The sequence below is a fragment of the Anopheles bellator genome (assembly GCF_943735745.2).
Source record: "Anopheles bellator chromosome X unlocalized genomic scaffold, idAnoBellAS_SP24_06.2 X_unloc_19, whole genome shotgun sequence".
NCBI classification, from domain to species: domain Eukaryota; kingdom Metazoa; phylum Arthropoda; class Insecta; order Diptera; family Culicidae; genus Anopheles; species Anopheles bellator.
The window spans coordinates 1-19,080 of record NW_026684281.1 but is presented as its reverse complement, the minus strand read 5'-3'; the positions used below and the strand labels follow the sequence as shown (position 1 = coordinate 19,080).

Sequence of the window (19,080 nt, the reverse complement as noted above, 5' to 3'; positions counted from 1 at the left end):
TTTTTTGTACATTTAGTATGCTGTTCGACAATATTCGCAGTAGTAGTTGTTGTAGTTTATTTGTTGGGTAGCCTCATGTGTTTACATCATTCATTAACATCATTGGTAACGGGTTCACAATGACAATATTCGCAGTGATTTTAGTGTAAAATGTTGTGTTGTTGCGATCTACTTTTAGGGACATAATTACGGAATTACGGAATTTAGCTCTTAATTAGCTTTGTTTTAGACTTTTAAATAGGAGCTACCTATGTACGAAAGTTTTTCTATGTGCTGTGTTTGATAGCAATTATTAATTAATTTGAACTCGGTCCTCCTTTTCCTACTGCTTGTGCGATGCAGTCTTTCCTAGCAATTCATATATCTGTTTGATAACCCAAACTTATGTTCCTTTTTTCTCATCTATCTTCCTCCTTCGGGGGGTTTTCGGTGTTCGATGCGTAGATCGTTTCGCGCGTAGTTTTCGATGCATTTCACAAAGGAAGAAAAGAAAGTAAATTTTTGTTACTGTGGGGCTACATCAAGCGTAACGTAATGATTTTGACATTAACGATTAATGCTAAACTGCTGCGGCGCTGTCAAAACGTTTACGGCTCGCGCGAGGCGTAAACCCGAGCGTAATTATTTATTTCATACGCTTTGCTTACAAAACAGAGGATAATTTATGTTCTTATTTGCTGGTATAGCAACAAAATCGGAAAAAACAGATAAAAAAATTCAGAAATCAATTAATTTCTCTCCTATTTTTATTTTCTCGGATCAAAAACACGAACGTAAACACGTTTCACATTTCGTTTTTATATTTTTGCTGCCACACGAAGCGTAAACGTTTTGACACTACAAATTAATTTTACGCTAGTTTTCACGCTTCGTGTAGCCCCCTAGTTAGAGTTTTTGCATTGCATTTCTGCAATTTTATCTTACCTTCTCCACGTGATGGAAAGAGAAGCACTAGCACTTGGTACTTTACACTTGGCACTGAGAAAATACAGAGACAGAGTTCCCATATAAACGAAATATACAATTCAGCATAATTCGGGATGTTTTCGAACAAATCGAACAAAATTCTGTCGGTGGGTGTTTTTGGGAAGGGGAAATGTTTTGGTGAATGTTTGAAACCCTTCGCCACTTGACATAGGGGTTCTCATACAAAATTTACGTAAATTTCAGCAAAAAAGTGCAAAAAGCAAAAGGCTCGAAAAGTGTTCAAACAATTTGAGTCAAATTTAGTTGGAGCAAGTTTTGCCATGTTTGCAACGCTAAGGGAGATGGAAAGCCTATCGGATACATCACCCTATCATTTGTAGCAGAGTAACAGGAGGTGGAGAGGGAAACTGAACAAATACGTCACCGACAAGCCCAATCGTCTGAAAAGTAGGAGTAACGGGAAATGAGAAGGGAAACTGATCGGATACGTCATCGGGAAGTTCTCTTGAAACGCCAGATAGAGGCGTGGCGACGCGCGCCGGGAACAGCTATTTTTAAACATTCCTCCGCGATGCCTTCCCAAAGTAGTTTTATATATTAGTTTCATATAGTTAATAGTTTCACACATTTGGATTCTTTAAAACTTTCCTGTATTTATAGCTACGCTTAGCACTGAAAACGAAGAAGAAGTACTGGTTAAAGATCGAGGGCAACGAAGTAATGCTTATTCGGATAGACGGAACCGCAATGTTAGAGGCTACAGTGAAAAAAGAGATGGTGCATCATGTACCGATAGAAATAATACGGGTGGTAATGGAAAGCTCAATGATCGCAACAGACAACAGCCAATGCAACAGCAGGAAACACAACAGGATGACGCAAACGGTCGAAACTTTCACGAGCAGGTTGTTAAACAAGATGGCCACTACACAACTTGGGGCGACTGGAAGGAAAAATCTTGGGTGAGGGGTATGAATATTGAACATGGTGAGTAACAGTTTGGAACGCTGTAAACGGCGATCGGACGCTTCTGTAATTCTATCGTTATTTGCTACCCTAAACAGAGAGTAACTCGTCGAACGATGGGGTGCAGCAGCGGCTTCGAAGAAGGGCGAAAACTTCATCACAAAAAGGTAAACCGAAGATGCTGTCATTGCAAACAGGTAGCGTCAATTACATGTTTACAATTACGGCCCATTTCTAGACATTTTCACATTTTTGTTTTGCCTTTAAGCTAATGTTAACACACAAACGACGGTTGCAACGACAACGAATAAGACGACCGGTGCTATCAATACCTGCAGCAAAACCGATACTTTCAGTTCAATGAACGTACCCAATCGAGGCGAAAGCGTGGATTATAAAGGCAACACTGTCAGTACCAGCAGTAACAAGCAAATCCAGCCACAGCGGAACCAGCAGACACAATCTTCAGCTCAGAACCATGTCACTTTGGCGATCAGTAATACGAATGGTACAAGTTCCGATATCTCTACAGCCGCTTATGTTTTCGGCAATAGCTCCAAGTCTAGCTTGCGCCGTATTCCAGCTTCGCGGGGTGTTGATGATTCTTCTTGTGGCAGGCACAAACAGGATCCTACGCCACACCAATCAACAGTGCAGAGTGAATCGATACAAACGGGCGGACAACAAACAACCAAAGCGTCGTTGCATAGCCTGACTAGTTCCAAAGCAACAAGTGTTGTGGGGACAACAATGACGTTAAGTACAGCAGAACAAATTATCAACAAAGACGATGCGTTGATGAACGGTTCGTCCTAAAGGTAGTATGTATATATATAAGTAAAAGAAAGATATAAAAGTAATGGAATACTGTTAAAGAATAATGGACATTTGGATTAGTTTCGGTAATATTGCGTCTTTGAGACAATTGGTTGAGAAAAATTTGATAAGGTAGAACAATGAAGAGGAGAGTATTGACTCATATTAATAGTAGTAGTTGGATAGTAGTTATAGCTGCTCTTGTGTTTACTGACATTTTGAAAAAGTACAAGAAAAATGCAAAGATCAAATAAGGTGGAAACATCCGAAGAAATAATGTATGCAACAACATTTAATGTAGCTTTGTGTTGCTATAAATTACGAAGTCCACTTTTCATCGAACAGTCTAGAAAAAAATTGACAAAACTGAAGTAAACAAATTCGTTTCATGCAGTATTCATTGGCTTAACAATTCACCCGAACACAACGGTTTCTGTTTCTGGCCTAGATAGGACTGCAAAACATGATGTTTTGTTATTTAAAGGCGCATACGTAATTCGTGTCTGTGATGTTCGTCTTTTGAGTTATTATAAACATAATTGTATGACGGAAGCATTGATATCATATTGGACTGTTAGTTTTCCAGAACGCAACCATACTTTGGCATTGACTATAACGAGAAATATTTGTCTTCGAATACCGTGTTGTGGTTTTCGCTTTACGAAAAAGTTTTTGCGTCATATTTTCGTGATCATTTCGTAATTATTTCTCCACAAAACTCATGAGACCGATCCGAGGACACCTTTTGCAATTAATAGTTGAGATAGGATCCGAAACGAAGAATGTGTTGAAGGCTATTGCTAAAAAGAACTTTTTGGACGAATAGAAATTCGAACACATATGTTTCATATTGCATAAAGTAGGGATTATTTTAATGGTGATGACAGAATATAACACATCGCTCAATAAGTCCGTAGGATAGCTTATAAAATAACAATATTTTGATATAATTTGTATTTATTCATCAACATAGTACAGTACAGCCTTTTAAGGCGATACAGTCAGTCCAACGCTTCTCTAACTTTTCGATACCATGTTTGTAGAACGATTTATCTTTCCCTTCAAAATATGCCTCAGTTTCGGCGATGACCTCCTCATTCGATCCAAATCTCTTTCCCTGGAGCATCCTTTTGAGATCCGAGAACAGCCAATAATCGCTGGGGGCCAAATCTTGCGAGTATGGTGGATGGGGCAACAATTCGAAGTGCAATTCATTCATTTTCACCATCGTTTTCATAGACTTGTGACACGGTACATTCTGTTGATGAAAGAGAATTTTTTTCTTCTTCATGTGCGGTCGTTTTGCGTCGATTTGAGCCTTCAATCGTTCCAACAATGCCATGTAATATTCGCTGTTGATTGTTTTACCTTTCTCAAGATAGTCTATGAACAATATACCATGACTATCCCAGAATACGGAGGCCATAACCTTGCCAGCAGAAGTTTGAGTCTTTGGGCGCTTTGGGCGGCTTTCACCGGCTGGTGTTCACTCAGCCAACTGCCGATTTGACCCAGGAGTGAAGTGGTAGATCCATGTTTCATCCATTGTGACGTAGCGACGAAAGAAATCCTTTTTATCACGGTTAAATAAACATGCCTCAGAATCATCGATTCGTTGTTGTTTTTGGTCCGGTGTTAGCAAACGCGGCACCCATTTCGAACAAAGCTTCCGCATACCCAAATGTTCATGCAAAATGGTAAACACACTGCCTTCTGATATCTTTACGGCCTCAGCAATCTCCTTCAATTTCAATTTGCGGTCGGATAAGACGATTTTGTGGACTTTTTGTATGTTTCCTTCAGTAACTGCCGAATTTGGGCGACCGTTCATTTCGGCGACCGACCAATTCAGCATCATCGGTGTTCGTACGACCACGTTTAAAGTCACCAAACCACTTCTCAACCATTTGCCTCGATGGAGCAGAGTCCGAATAACATTTTTCAAGCCACTGTTTAGTTTGCACGGTATTTTTTCCCATCACAAAGCAATGCTTAATGAGCACACGAAATTCTGATTTTTCCATTTTTTTCAATTTACAAAAGTTGATTGAATTGTTCACACTGTAACTTGGTAAATAATAGTCCGAATGTCATGAAACTTTGACAGATATCGTTTGAAGGTTGGTGCTATCTAAAAATCATAAGGATTCTGTATTTGTTTCGCCATCTATATGTCATCCTGCGAACTTATTGAGCGATGTGTTAGAAGACTAACAAAGAACTTTTGAGTTATAAGTGAATTTTTGATATTTTTTGGCCATAGTAGGAAATTATCATACCCTCGTCGATAGAGCAGTCGATAACGTTTGTCATTGTCTCGCAGCTGACCTGGGTTGGAATCCTGGGACCCGTTGTCACGTAAACCCGGACATGGTTTTTATTCCTGATTCTGGCGTGACACGGTGGTTGGCGCTGTGCCAGCGATTGTTGCCGAAGACGAAGAAGAAGAAGAAGAAGAAAAAGAAAAAGGAAAAGAAGAAAAGAAAGAAGGAATTTACCACATTTAAAGTTTTTGAAATAATGGCAGTAATAAAAGAATAGATATCATGCACATTTTCAGCAATCTGACTTGTGTTTTCATAATCTTCTATATATATATAAATGGTTGTTTGTCTTTCTGTCTGTATGTACCGCTTTTTCTCCAAAACTACTGAACCAATCCGCTTGAAATTTTGCAAAGCGTAGTTTTGTGAACCCGGATTGTGAATAGGAAAGTTTGACCCTTCCACAGCTCCGGGGAGAGAGGGCTACCATACAAACGTAACGTAACGTAACGACCGATACGTAACGTCTCATACGCAACGTCCCATTCCAACGTTTTCGAGCAAATCGAACCAAATTTGGTAGGCGGGGGTTTTAGGGGTGGGGAAATGTTTTAGTGAATGTTTGAAACCCCTCCCCTCTTTAGATAGGAGGGCTCCCATACAAAATCTAAGCTCATTTCAGTTACGCTCGGATAGTTTTCAAGTAATTTGAGCCAAATGCAGCTGGTGTGAGTTTTGGCATGTATCCAACGGGAAGTGGGAAGGGAAACCGATCATGTACGTTACCGGGAATCGCGATTGTCTGAAAAGGATGAGTAACGGGAAATGAAAAGAGAAGCCGATCGTTCGAAACGGAGGAACAACGGGAGGTGGGAAGGGAAGCCGATCGACGTCATCTAGAAGTCCGATCCTCTGAAACGCCGGGTAGTCTAGAAATGAGAATGAAATGGGGCGTGGCGAAGCTCGCCGGGATCTGCTAGTATTAGATAAAAATGTTGCGAAAAAGAATGTGTTTTCTCTTCGATGATTTTTGTCTTCCGTGCTCCGTTAGTGTTTTTCGATTTTGTTATGAATTAAACCTTAACAACCCGGAATATTCATTAAGGTATAGGCTTCAATAAGAAAATCACAATTTTATGGTTTGAAATATACTTTATTAACAGACCCTGCAAACATTGTTCTTCCTCAGAGGCAATAAGTATACAGATACACAGCATACAGAAGTTCATTCTTGTATTAGGATTAGGATAAATAAAAAAAATCTAGTATTTCAACGATTATTTTATAGTTTTTAACTTTTTTATACTTTTTGTTTTTCTTCGGTTAAGCACTTTCAGATACACTACATTTTTTGTTTTATTATCAGGCGCAAGAACAAACAACGGAGATGGTTTTCTGAGTCGTGAGCATGCGCCATATAATTGACCATGGAAAAAAAATGATTTCCCAAACTCAGACATCAAACTTTTACGGATTGTCCTTGTGATTTGTTAATGGTCAATGGCGAATGCAAGATGGATAGGAAATTGAAGTCTTTTAAACTCAAACGGCATACCGGTTGGGATCATTAGAATCCTTGGAATGATAAGTTCCTCACCTTCGAATTTTCCTTTGAATCGTATCGTCGCGTAAATCACATTGTTCATTAATTTTCTTACAACGTAAAAAAATATTTGGCGTAATAACTTAGGCGTAAGTTGTAAGAGATTTTTGATATATAATTATTCGTCTTGATCGCAAGATCGCAAGAGCGCATCGCAGGCTCAAATCAGAGTGCCCTAATACAATTTAATTTCTTATCCCTATGTTTAGTTGACAAATGCATGTATGCGTTTTGTCAGCTTGGGTACCGTCACTGACCGTTACCGTCTATTTCGTTAATCCATTGCTCGTTACGTTAATCCATGATAATTGCTCATGACTCCATGGTTTATGCACTTATAACTCCTCCGGGGGGTAAAGGAAGTGCGTTCTCGCACTTAGAACTGCATTAGATCGACGTGAGCTGGAGGCTCTCTGCTTTTGCATTTGACGGCGCGGCTCTTATTTCCAATCTTGTCCTTCTATGGTCTTCGGAGCGTTTGTACGATATCCAAAGAAATACGATTAGGGCAAAAAACAACATTGGTAAGCAAGATAGCTGGTAAGCAAGATAGCTAGCTGGTGGCTTAGCTGGTTGCGATTTTCAAATGTCGTTTGGTGTATTGTTTTTCTATCATGAGTTTTATGCGGCTGCATACTCATTACGAGATTGTGGAAGGCGCCATCTAAAATTTTCGGTTTGATGACAATTTCGGTTGAGCTAAACTCTTTTCCTTTGAATTTCACCGTACAATTGGAAATTGTTAATAGAATGTTTCCTCGCAATGGTCTATCGTCAGGGCCACAGTTTGGAATTATGCAAGGTTAGAGGAAGAAGCGTGTTGAGAGGGAGACAGGTGTATATCTCTCGTGTCAGACCAATACTCGGAATAAAGCAGTCGAGGTTGAACACTCTTCTAGAACGGACGTACAAACACTTTTCTTCGGGATATTTCATACATTTTTTGGTCCTTCGAACCGGATCGGGTTGACCTCGGATAGATCTAAACTCATTAGTAGTGACGGTGTACACAAGGCTTTGCAATCAATAGCTTGGTGTAGTTACGGTTTCTTCGGTGTACACGAGGCTCTGCAATCAAGAGCTTGGTGTAGTTACGGTTTCTTCGGTGAACACGAGGCTCTGCAATCAAGAGTAACGGTCAGTGACATCACAAGCGTCCCATTGTGATCGTCATCAGCTCACGATCATCGCGATGGGCACCAACAATGTGACAGCGTTAAGGCACGGCGGTAGCGTTACACACACCACCAAAGGCGGCAACCTTGAACGCCCGCGCGCTTCGCTAGCAAACGATTCGTTTCAAGTATTCACAAGAAAATTCCAGAACATACAAGTTGATCCCATACAACGAAATGGATAAAAAACTAAAATCAGCCCAGCTAAAGAAGAGAATTGCAATGGAGAACACTTCATCACTGGAAAGGTTCAAGGATGCGTTTTCCGAAGAGCAAGTCATCCAGATTCCGGAGGAGCTGGAACGCTTGGAGCGACACAAGGAGGATTTTTTTGCAGCAATGGCGAAATTTGAAGAGCTCGATGACAGCACCGACGCCATTGATGTTTCGATTACGAACCGCATTGAATTCGAAGAGCGATACCGCTCATTAAAATCATTCTTGCGGGAAAGGCAACGGAAGGATTCCAGTCATGATTTGTCAGGGATGGCAAACTCAACCTTGTTCGCGTATGGACGGTCAAATGCATCGAATTTACGGTTGCCAAAAATCGAGTTGCCAACATTCGACGGCGATTGCAAAAAATGGTTGTCGTTCCGGGACCGATTTGTAGCAATGATTGATGCGTCAACGGAGCTACCATCGATCGCGAAGCTGCAGTATTTGCTTTCATCACTATCTGGAGAGGCTGCAGTGCCGTTTGAGCATGTTTCACTGACCACCGAAAACTATGCGATCACTTGGGCAACTCTACTTAGGCGCTACGATAACCGACGCATGCTCATTCGCGAATATTACCAAAAATTACATCATCTACCGGCAGTACAATCTGAGTGTGCGAACGATTTGGTAAAGTTAGTGGACGGATTTTCGCGACTTGTGCATGGGTTGCAGAAATTAAACGTACCGGTCGACTCATGGAACACACCACTATCCAATCTGCTGCTGTTGAAATTGGATGACGCAACAATCCAAGAATGGGAGAAGCATTCCGTGCACTTCGCAAAGGATGTTTACAGCGACTTGGTTAGATTCATCGAGGATCGGATCCAGATTCTCAAGGCTACCACCAGATTCAACGAAGAGGGTAGCAGGGTTTCATCGAAAGCGGGGAGCCCGATCAAGGTGGCCGGCGGGCGTAATTCTGCATCACGAAGGACGCTAGCCAATGCTGCAATGGCGAAGACAGACACAGACACACCACGGGCGGTACAGCAACCACAGTGTGCATTGAGGTGTTTGGATTCCCATTTGTTGCGCACTTGTTCAGTCTTCAAGAGCAAGGACGTGCAGGATCGTCGGAAGGTCGTGTCGGCCAATGGTTTATGCTGGAACTGTCTGAGTCCGTCCCATCAGGTGAAGCAATGCAGATCGGAGTATTCGTGTCGGTTATGTCGTGAGCGTCATCACACATTGTTACACTTCACCACGGGCTCCGCAAGAGTTACCATGTCAGTACAGTCCGACGACGATATGGTCTTCTTAGAGACGGTCTGGCTGACACTCATCGATGACTATGAACCAAACACGAAGCGAGAGCGTTACTAGATTCAGGATCGATGTCAAATTTCATTTCGGAGTCAATGGCACGTCGGCTGATCACGACGAGGAACAAAGTGGACATCTCGGTTTCGGGCATCGGAAAGACAAAACAGTCGGTGAACGGAGCAATCAGGACCACTATGCAGTCAAGGATTCGGCCATATTCGACCACTATGGAATTCCTTGTGCTAGACGCACCAGCGTCTGATATTCCCACTACGTTCATCGATGTTTCGACATGGCACCTTCCCGATGTGCCGCTGGCAGATAGTACATTCCACATCCCGGGCAAGATAGATATCGTCATCGGCAGTGATATGTATTGGAAGCTACATTCTGGCCACAAACGCTCCCTAGGTAATGGCAAGCCATGGCTGATTGAAACACCGTTCGGGTGGGTCATCGCAGGCAATTCGGCTTCCAACAGCACTACCTATTCGACGTGCCACGTCGCTACGACGAATACATCGTTGGAGTCGTTTATGGAACTGTTGAAAATTGCGTACCAAAATGTAGACGTTCCGGCAGCACTGCCAATCGGCAGCACTGCCTATAGCAGAGCTCGCGCTCTTTTTCTCCATTCTTTGTTTTCTCCATTCTGAACAGTCAGTCGCGTTCAAACTCTCACCGAAGACAGATAGACAGAATAAAGCTCTTTATCAATTCCTACCACGCGCAACCCGACTACCGCCTTATTTCAACAGGAACGATTCTGGCAAGGCGAAACCATCCAGCAAGAGCCGACGTTGTCCGCAGAGGAACAGATCTGCGAGAACGTCTACACAACGACCACAACTCGTGATCCTTCAGGAAGGTATACGGTACAACTTCCATTCAAGCCTAACTCCAACTTCGTTTTAGGAACCTCGAAGGATGTTGCAGATCGACGTTTAATGTCTGTAGAACGCCGACTGAAGGGGAACCCTAAAATGCAGGAAGCGTATCAGAAGTTTATGAATGAATACGAGCAATTGGGACATATGAAACTCCTTACTGAACCGATTGATGATTCAGTTCAACACTATTACATTCCTCATCATGCTGTTGTCAAGGAAACAAGCACAACCACAAAGGTCAGGGTCGTTTTCGATGCATCGTGCAAAACAAGTGCGGGAACTTCATTGAACGACATCTGTACAACAAGATCTGTACGCGATCATGCTGCGATTCCGATCGCATCCGATAGCACTGGTGGCAGACGTAGAAAAGATGTATAGACAGATCCTTCAAGATCTGGCAATTCATCCAACCCATGAGTGGAACAGCACCCAATCCATTTCAACTCTAGGGCTCATGTGGGAACCAAGTTGCGACAAGCTACGCTTCCGCATAGAGATACCATCCGTGGCAAACGTACTGACGAAACGGATCGTGTTATCATACATCGCCAAGATCTTTGACATACTAGGATTGTTGGGACCAACAATACTCATTACAAAACTGTACATGCAGCAATTGTGGACAGTGAAGATGGATGGTAAACCCCTGGAGTGGGACACAGAATTGCCATCACAACTTCATGATGAATGGAAACGGTTTCATCACACTCTAAACTCACTTCGCGAGCTGAAAATTCCTCGGTTTGTCTCACAACGAAAATCCACAAGTATTCAGTTACATGTCTTCGCGGATGCATCACAAAATGCATATGGTGCATGCTGCTACATTCGAGCGGAAACGTCTTCAAGCATTTCGACACAACTGTTCACAGCGAAATCAAAGGTAGTCTCGCTGACGAACAGCCACTCTCTCACCAGGCTGGAACTCTGTGCAGCACGGTTGGCCACCCTACTTGCTCAAAGGGTCAAAGCTGCGATATCAGAGTCATTAATCGTTTTCTATTGGACTGATTCACTAACAGTGCTGCACTGGTTACTGTGATATCCTCGTACTTCAATATATTATACACGTAGTCCCGCAGCTCTTGTGCACAACCGTACTCCTCTATTTCGGTCTACTGACTGGCGCCCCGCTCGCCAATTCACCCATACATTTCTACAGACTCATTCCTATATGCCACAGTTACATTCTCCGCCGCGACGCTGGAACCCATTTGTCGCTAATAGAGTGGCTCAAATCCAAGGGGACAGCGACATCAAGTCGTGGAGACACGTTCCGGGTGTGGACAACCCAGCAGATTATATTTCGCGTGGCCTTCTTCCGGACAAACTCCTAACGTGCCAGCGTTGGTGGCAGGGTCCACATTGGTTATCACATATAGAGGAACATTGGCCTCAAGGAGGAACCGAAATTCTCGGAGAAGGTGATCAAAGGGAAGAACGATCCACATCACGACTAGTCGCCGCTGCATCGACTAGCGTAGACTTCAGTGGTAAACTCTTTTCAAGGTTTTCCACATACCTGAAGCTTAAGCGGACTATTGCATATTGGCAGCGCTATATACACCGATTGAAGGAAGCAGTGACGGTGTCTGGCAGTCCACCACGTGGAGCAAATGCACAACCACTGAACAAGGACGAGCTTCAATGTGTGGAGATCAAATTATGTCAGTTGGCACAGCAAAATTCATTCGCAGAGGAGATTGAGGCATTCAAGGAGGGCAGAGAAATCCCGCGCCACTCTCGCTTGAAGTGGTTGGCACCGTTCGTCGACGAAGGAGGCATGATCCGTGTAGGTGGCCGGCTTGGGAACGCACAATTAACAGGTGCTACAAAATATCCGATAGTGTTATCGACAAAGCATCCATTAGCGACATTATTGGTTGTGGATTATCATGTGAAACTACTGCATGCTGGACCTCAACTCTTGTTGGCTACTCTATGGGAAAGGTTCTTGATTCTAGGTGGTCGCAGCTTGTGTAAGGCAGTATTTCATAGATGCCTTAAGTGCTTCAAGGCCAAGCCAACACTTTTGAAGCAAAGTGTCGCAGATTTGCCATCGTCAAGAGTTTCACCAACGCGTCCGTTTACTGTGTGCGGAGTCGATTACTGCGGACCAGTATTATTGAAGTCTGCTATCCGTAACCGTAACGCAACGAAGGCTTACATCGCCATTTTCGTTTGTTTTTCCACCAGGGCAGTGCATATTGAACTGGTCAGCGATCTAACGACGACTGCATTTCTCTCAGCTCTTCGCAGATTCGTCGCACGACAAGGTCAGATCGCAGAAATCCACTCAGACAATGCCACCACATTTAAGGGAGCTGCACATGAACTAAACCGCGTTTATCAAAATTTCAAGTGCAGCGAAAGTGATCGTAACACCCTATTCAATTGGTGTGCAAACAACAACATTCAGTGGAAATTCATTCCACTTCACCCAGGGAAGGATGGTGTAACTCGTGTGGTTACTTTGCGGACAGCAACAGGAAAGGAGATAAAACGCGCAACAGCTAGATTAGCTCTCATTCCGAATCAAGAAGTCGATATTTTATCCAATACGTAAATAACATTCCATACACATACAATTCATCGAGGTTTAATAATGCGATCAAGGTACATCTGCTATTGTGCTGTGGTGTGATTAGCGTACCCGCGGGAAACTGCCGTTGCGTAGCACGGTCCTATGTCTTACCCGTTGTATCGGCGATCGGGTACCGGCTAATCGGGTCGGTTCGTACGGCGAGTAAACCATACTCGTTGTCCGGCGCGGCGTCTGGTCGTGACGATTCCCTTGATGAGTCACGAGCGGGCTGCGGTGAAGTTGACCGGACAACTGTGAGGAAGACACTTAGAGTGTCTTGCCTCTACACGGTGGTATTCGTTGGGAGAATGCCCGCCTTACCGTGGGTCGGGGGACTGGGCACTTCCATATCGCTGCGGAACGGTGATGTAAGAACACTGCACGGAGTTGTTAGCTTAATCTCCGGCTCAGGAATACTTGTCCTCTGAGTCGTGAATCTTTATTTTTATACTGTTAGAATTTGCGTTCCCGGGATCTGTTCGGTTTACATGTTTATCTTATGGGTGGTCTAGTTTCTGTGTGGCCTGATGTCCGTTCTAGTTTCGTTTTGGTGCATGTTATTAGTTTTGGGTGTTCGCCCTCATCGAACAACATTCGTTGCGTGGTGTCCGCTTACGCGTCACATTTCTTGCTTTGGGTTTTCGGAGTTGGGTTTGTTTTGCCCAAGCGTGGTGTTTTGTTGCACGATTGGGTTTTGCGCTTGGGTTAGGTTTGTTTTAATGTATGGTCTTGCCTGTCGTGTTCTGAAAGCTGAAAGCTGACCCATTCCGGGTCCCTGTCTGAGTTGGGCCGTTGCATCCCGCGCCTATGGCTTATGCAACGCTTTGCTTTTAGGCTGTCTGGTATGCAATTGTAACTTATCGTTTCTAGTTGGTTGCATTTGGAGAGTTGGGTTGAGATTGGCTGTTTGGTAGATCTGATTGGTAGGTCTGGTAGATCTGCCACAGTGCCTAGACAGTGCGTTCATTATCAAGGCATTAGAGATTACAGAGGTTGATTAGGATTAGTTTAAAAAAAATACTTTTTGGTGGCCGGGAAATGTTGGAATTATGAAAGGTTAGAGGGAGAAGCGTGTTGAGAGGGAGACAGGTGTATATCTCTCGTGTCAGACCAATACTCGGAATAAAGCATTCGTGGTTGAACACTCTTCTAGAACGGACGTACAAACACTTTTCTTCGGGATATTTCATACAATTGCATTAATTCGTCTTTTGCATTTGTTATTAATAACAGGTTATCGCTGATTAATTTGATCTCTGTTGTAGTTTCGACTGTAGTGGTACATTGACTTTCTTGTCATTATATCCGCCGATAAGCGGATAGATACAATCATCTTTGAATTCTTCTATTACGCTGCTGCCTTGTACGTATTTGTCTGGTTGCGTTGGTGTTAAGAAACATGGGATGATCCGATTTTTATAAGAAACATGAGATGATCTTTTATAACGGCGTCGTTATTATCTAACGCGTAAATTCTTAACAGATCAGCCTCTTCACCGCTAAGTATAGGAACATTTATAATATACTAGCAGGTCCCGGCGAGCTTCGCCAAGCCTCATTTCATTCTCATTTCTCGACTATCCGGCGTTTCAGAGGATCGGACTTCCAGATGACGTCCGATCTGCTTCCCTTCCCGCCTCCGGTTATTCCTCCGTTTCGGACGATCGGCTTCCCTTTTCATTTCCCGTTACTTATCCTTTTCAGACAATCGCGATTCCTGGTGACGTACAAGATCGGCTTCCTTTCCCACTTCCCGGTGGCAACATGTCAAAACTCGAACCAGCTGAATTTGGCTCAAATTGCTTGAAAACTATCTGAGCGTAACTGAAATTAGCTTAGATTTTGTATGGGAGGTTTTCTTTGAACATTTCATCACCCCTAAAACCCCTGCCGGCCGTATTTGGTTCGATTTGCTCGAAAACGTTGGAATGGGACGTTACGTATGAGACGTTACGTATCGGACATTACGGTACGTTACGTTTGTATGGGACACGTTTGTATGGAAAATGTTCGAGAACGGCGCTTTTGAGTGTCTCGTAGCGATCGGACGTTTCTGCTTGGTTGCATTTCGCAATGGTGGAGTACAGAAATTTGGCTCTTGCTCCCAGTGCAACAATGACTGCACTGAACTTATGCCTGTCGAGCTTTACTCCATTGACGTAGAAAGCTGCCTCCAAGCAGACGAACCAAGTTTCCACGTCCTCGGAATCGAAATCCGGGAGATTTATTTTCGCTATTACGTGACGATTCTGGTCTTCCATTTTTACCGTCTCTTCTAATGGCATTGTTGCTCGAGACGCTTCACTTGAACTTCACTTCACGCGATTAGGAAAGCTCGGTCGGTATAATAGCAATGGGGGTGCGTGGAAAAATCGGGGTCACCAGTTATGGGGGAACGCTTTCGGATGCTTAGTTATGAGGGAACGCTTTCGGATGCTTCGGTATTAAGATGAACTTACTCGCTTGATGGTTGTGACTAGAGAGCGTTTACTTTTATTCTTCGTCCCGCGTAAGCATCTCGATGCCTGTCCGTGCTCTCGGTTTATGTGCGCGGTTTGAATGCTCCGCCACACTATAAATGATTAAATTGCTATTTTGTTTTTACTTTCTCGTCGTTCTTTTTTTTCGCTTAATTATTGCTCGAACGGGTTTTTTTTCGATGTGGGGCGGGAAACATTCATAGGCACCGCTAGGAGGGCGACACATCCTAGCCGGTAGTGTGGGATTTCCGGTCTCTGAGGAGTCTGTACCTACCCACTAAAAGCCCCCTACCAATGCCTTGAGCTCCCTTCGGATCACCTGCTCGGTATTACCTTCGAAGGGGAGGCTGGACAAGTTTGTTACACTCTTACCCCCATGGGTACGCTCGCTAAAATATCGCGCTCACGATTTAGCAAGGCTACTCATTCGAGGTTTGCTGTCGTGGTTTCCTCCTTTGCTCCTCCTGCCACTCAGAGCAAGCACGTGTCATCGTTGTTTTCGCGAAACCACTGACTGCATCGAATGCAGCAGGGGTCTCGCACATTAGCGCCACAACTCTTTCCGCTGCAACTTCTGCATCTAGCACGAGGTTCATGCGTTTCCGTGCTTCCTCGAACCTAGGACAAGTCACTAGGACATGCTCGGGCGACTCCACTGTTTCCTTGCAGGCGGTGCAGTGTGCCCAGTGAACAATTTCGCTCTTTTCACTTCAAATTCCACAGCTCATCCACAGCTCATTCGCTTCTCATCCGCTACTTCGAAGACTATTTCCCATATAGCTTATATGAGGGAATCGCTGTGAGCAGTCGTTAGGTCGAAGGAGTGAGCAGTCGATTGAATTCTCTCACCAAACGGCCCCCTGCCTCTCACCTGTGTGTTCTCTCGCTTTTTTCGTCTCCTTTCTTCCATATTCGCCCTAGCTAAAATGAAACAGTTCGTATTTGGTCGGTACATTTCGGTATATTTTCTCTCTCTTTTTTCGGTTCGCGTACGCTCTTCACTCTTCACTAGCGGTTCGCTCACAATTTGATGCGTAGCTGCCTTCGACGCCTTAGACGCGTTGTAAAATGCATTGCATTGCATTTGCATTCGAATCCTTTGCATCCTAGTTTAGTTGGACATCTGAAACGAGCAAAGCGAAAATATTTCAACATTATTTGGTTGTCACTGAATACTGTCCAATAAACTTACCTGGATTATTTCTATCAGGATCACCCGTGATCGACAGAGAAGCACAAGCACTTGGTACTTTACACTTGGCACTTAGAAAAAACAGAGGCAGAGGTTTCGTCCCGATTCGCCTAAGTCCAGAACAGATGTTAAAGACAGACTGTCGGACCCTCAAACTTCGGGATTTTGCCTCGATCTCGCTATCTCTGTTTTTCATATTCCTTTTGCTTTCTCTCCCCCGTTCGTCTTCGTCTTCGTCTCTCGCCCATAGCGCCTTTCCTCTCCATGTAGTTCAAACCCACAAGCTGACGCGTGAAAGCCCGCCTGACGGGGTTCCCTCCACTCCTTTCCGCCGCTGCCCAGAAGCGGACCCTCATGAGTCGACCCGCTCGTTGCAGGGAGCGTCGCGCTCGCCCTCCCTCGTCCTCGTCGCAGGCAGAGGGGCGTTCGATCTCACTCGTCTCAGCCTTCCTCCACCGCGTCGCAGGCAGAGGGGCAGCCTCGGGCTCTCAAAATTGTTCACTGGGAAAAAAATCACTCAATTTTTCATATTTCTAGCCGCGGATTTCGACTCGTCCCCGTGGATCGTTTTTACCGCTTCTATCGTCAAGCTGTGTTTTTTTAAACGAAACGTGTATCTTCGTTTGGTGCGGTGCATATCGTGCTGTGTTGATAATGGAATCCTCCAACAAATACAATTGGACGAGCGGCAGTTTTAAGCGAAAGGTGAAGCAGCGCACGGAGGAACTGCGAAAAAAATATTTAGGCGTTGATCAAGGCACCAACAACAGTGAAAGTGCACCGGGTCCTAGCAACCGTCCACATCCAATTGATGTTTCCCGGTTGCAGGATACTCTTGACAATGAAGGCGAAGAACGTCGTGATGTCAACGATGTTATGAACACACTTGACTCAATGCAAGCCATTTATTGCTCTTACCATATCTCCTCGTGGTGCCAACATTTCATACCTTCGGAATTTCATACATTTCAAACATTTCATAACTTAATCTATCGTACCTAACCTAAAAAGTAAAAAAAAAATATTAAAAACTAATTACACATTCCGTTTCTTAGATTTCAGCAAAATTGATTGGAAAAAAATTCCGTGTCCTCTAATGTAAATGTATTATCATACTCCCAAACACAAACGTAAAATAATGTTATGGTGTTTCTATAGTTTTGAAATGGTTTTTACTTTTCATTGTTATGGTTAGCGTGCCCCGTCCATGAAAATTTTAAAAGTAACTTCCTATAAAAAAAACCAGTCAATTATTTGGTAGCATATCTCTCTTCCGAGCTGGTTTCCATTTTGGCTTATTGGCTTACATTGACGTATTTTGGACTTATACTGTGTTTTAATATTTTCGTTACCGGCCTGCTGCTCAAAATCATCCAATTGTTTCTCCGTTGTCTTTTGTTGATTCACGCTTTGGGAGTGCACCGTATTATGCTTCGCATTAGCTTCCAAGGGCACTACATGATTGTGCAAGTCATTATATTTCTCGTGCATCAATGCGAGCTCGTGTACAAGGCTTTCCACGACATTATGGTCCATCATGTTTTTTCCTGATAGAAATATTTCACGTAAGTTTTCTGCACCAGCTCACAAACGACAACAATTTGTACTTACGTTAGTCATAGGAAAATAATGTAAACTTCTTTTCACTATGCTCGTTCCAGGTGAAATGTATCGAACGCTATACGGGCGAAACGATCTACGCATCAACACCGAAAACAACACCCCCTGGAGCCACCGATAATGTGTACGACGGCGGATTGCATTACCCACCACCACAAGAACCACACACCACCAACGCAACATAGCGCCAGCCAGAAATGCACGAATAGGTATGCCCTATAGGGAAGAGTGAATCGGCGAGCGAGCGAAACAGACAAAAAGAGAGCGAACAATAAACCGTCCCGGAATCTAAACCGAAACCCGAAGCATTTTCATTTCTCGAACGGAAGGGAGGGAATACGAGAGAAAGAAAGAGAAGGGGCATATAGGAGAGAGGGAGACAAGGGGCCATTTCGAGAAATAAATTCGAGGGACGAAAATTCGCCAACGAGGGATCAGGGCTTCTTAAAATGGGCATTTGTATGAACGAAATACGCTGGTCCCTCGTTTGTCCGTGGTTTGTCCCTCGAAACTCCATGCTGAGAAGCGCTCGGGCACTCAAGTTTGTCCACTGGGATGCAAAATTCACTCATAGGCATCTTTGGATCATCGTTCAGTCCTGGTTTAGTGGTCGATGACAAATCAAGTCGTATGGTGAGAAGGGCGAAATTGTTCAATAGGAGGAAGATAGATGAGAAAAAAGGAACATAAGTTTGGGTTATCAAACAGTTATATGAATTGCTAGGAAAGACTGCATCGCACAAGCAGTAGGAAAAGGAGGACCGAGTTCAAATTAATTAATAATTGCTATCAAACACAGCTCATAGAAAAACTTTCGTACATAGGTAGCTCCTATTTAAAAGTCTAAAACAAAGCTAATTAAGAGCTAAATTCCGTAATTCCGTAATTATGTCCCTAAAAGTAGATCGCAACAACACAACATTTTACACTAAAATCACTGCGAATATTGTCATTGTGAACCCGTTACCAATGATGTTAATGAATGATGTAAACACATGAGGCTACCCAACAAATAAACTACATCTACTACTACTGCGAATATTGTCGAACAGCATACTAAATGTACAAAAAA

At 43.6% G+C, this 19,080-nt stretch overlaps 3 protein-coding genes across 4 annotated transcripts; all 3 read left to right on the top strand.

The window, feature by feature from the left end:
- The first annotated feature begins 1,650 nt into the window (after nucleotides 1-1,650).
- LOC131214136 (uncharacterized) lies at nucleotides 1,651-5,204 on the top strand. 2 transcript variants are annotated; one of them, XM_058208505.1, is made up of 3 exons: nucleotides 1,651-1,914; nucleotides 1,992-2,060; nucleotides 2,162-5,204. In XM_058208505.1, exons 1-3 carry the CDS (start codon nucleotides 1,776-1,778, stop codon nucleotides 2,707-2,709), a joined length of 756 nt encoding a protein of 251 aa, XP_058064488.1. In that variant the 5' UTR covers nucleotides 1,651-1,775; the 3' UTR covers nucleotides 2,710-5,204. The 2 variants fall into 2 exon arrangements, with proteins under 2 accessions (XP_058064488.1, XP_058064487.1); XM_058208504.1 differs by having other exon boundaries at nucleotides 1,992-2,090.
- A 2,769-nt stretch (nucleotides 5,205-7,973) lies between these two features.
- LOC131214134 (uncharacterized) lies at nucleotides 7,974-9,299 on the top strand. The gene has a single exon (XM_058208503.1). It carries the CDS (start codon nucleotides 7,974-7,976, stop codon nucleotides 9,297-9,299), a length of 1,326 nt encoding a protein of 441 aa, XP_058064486.1.
- Nucleotides 9,300-9,466: 167 nt separating this feature from the next.
- LOC131214137 (uncharacterized) lies at nucleotides 9,467-10,107 on the top strand (the record flags this gene model as incomplete). The annotated part of the gene is made up of 2 exons (XM_058208506.1): nucleotides 9,467-9,805; nucleotides 9,998-10,107. Coding segments are annotated over exons 1-2 (449 nt in total), but the record flags the coding sequence as incomplete, so codon positions are not given.
- Between the last annotated feature and the right edge of the window lie 8,973 nt (nucleotides 10,108-19,080).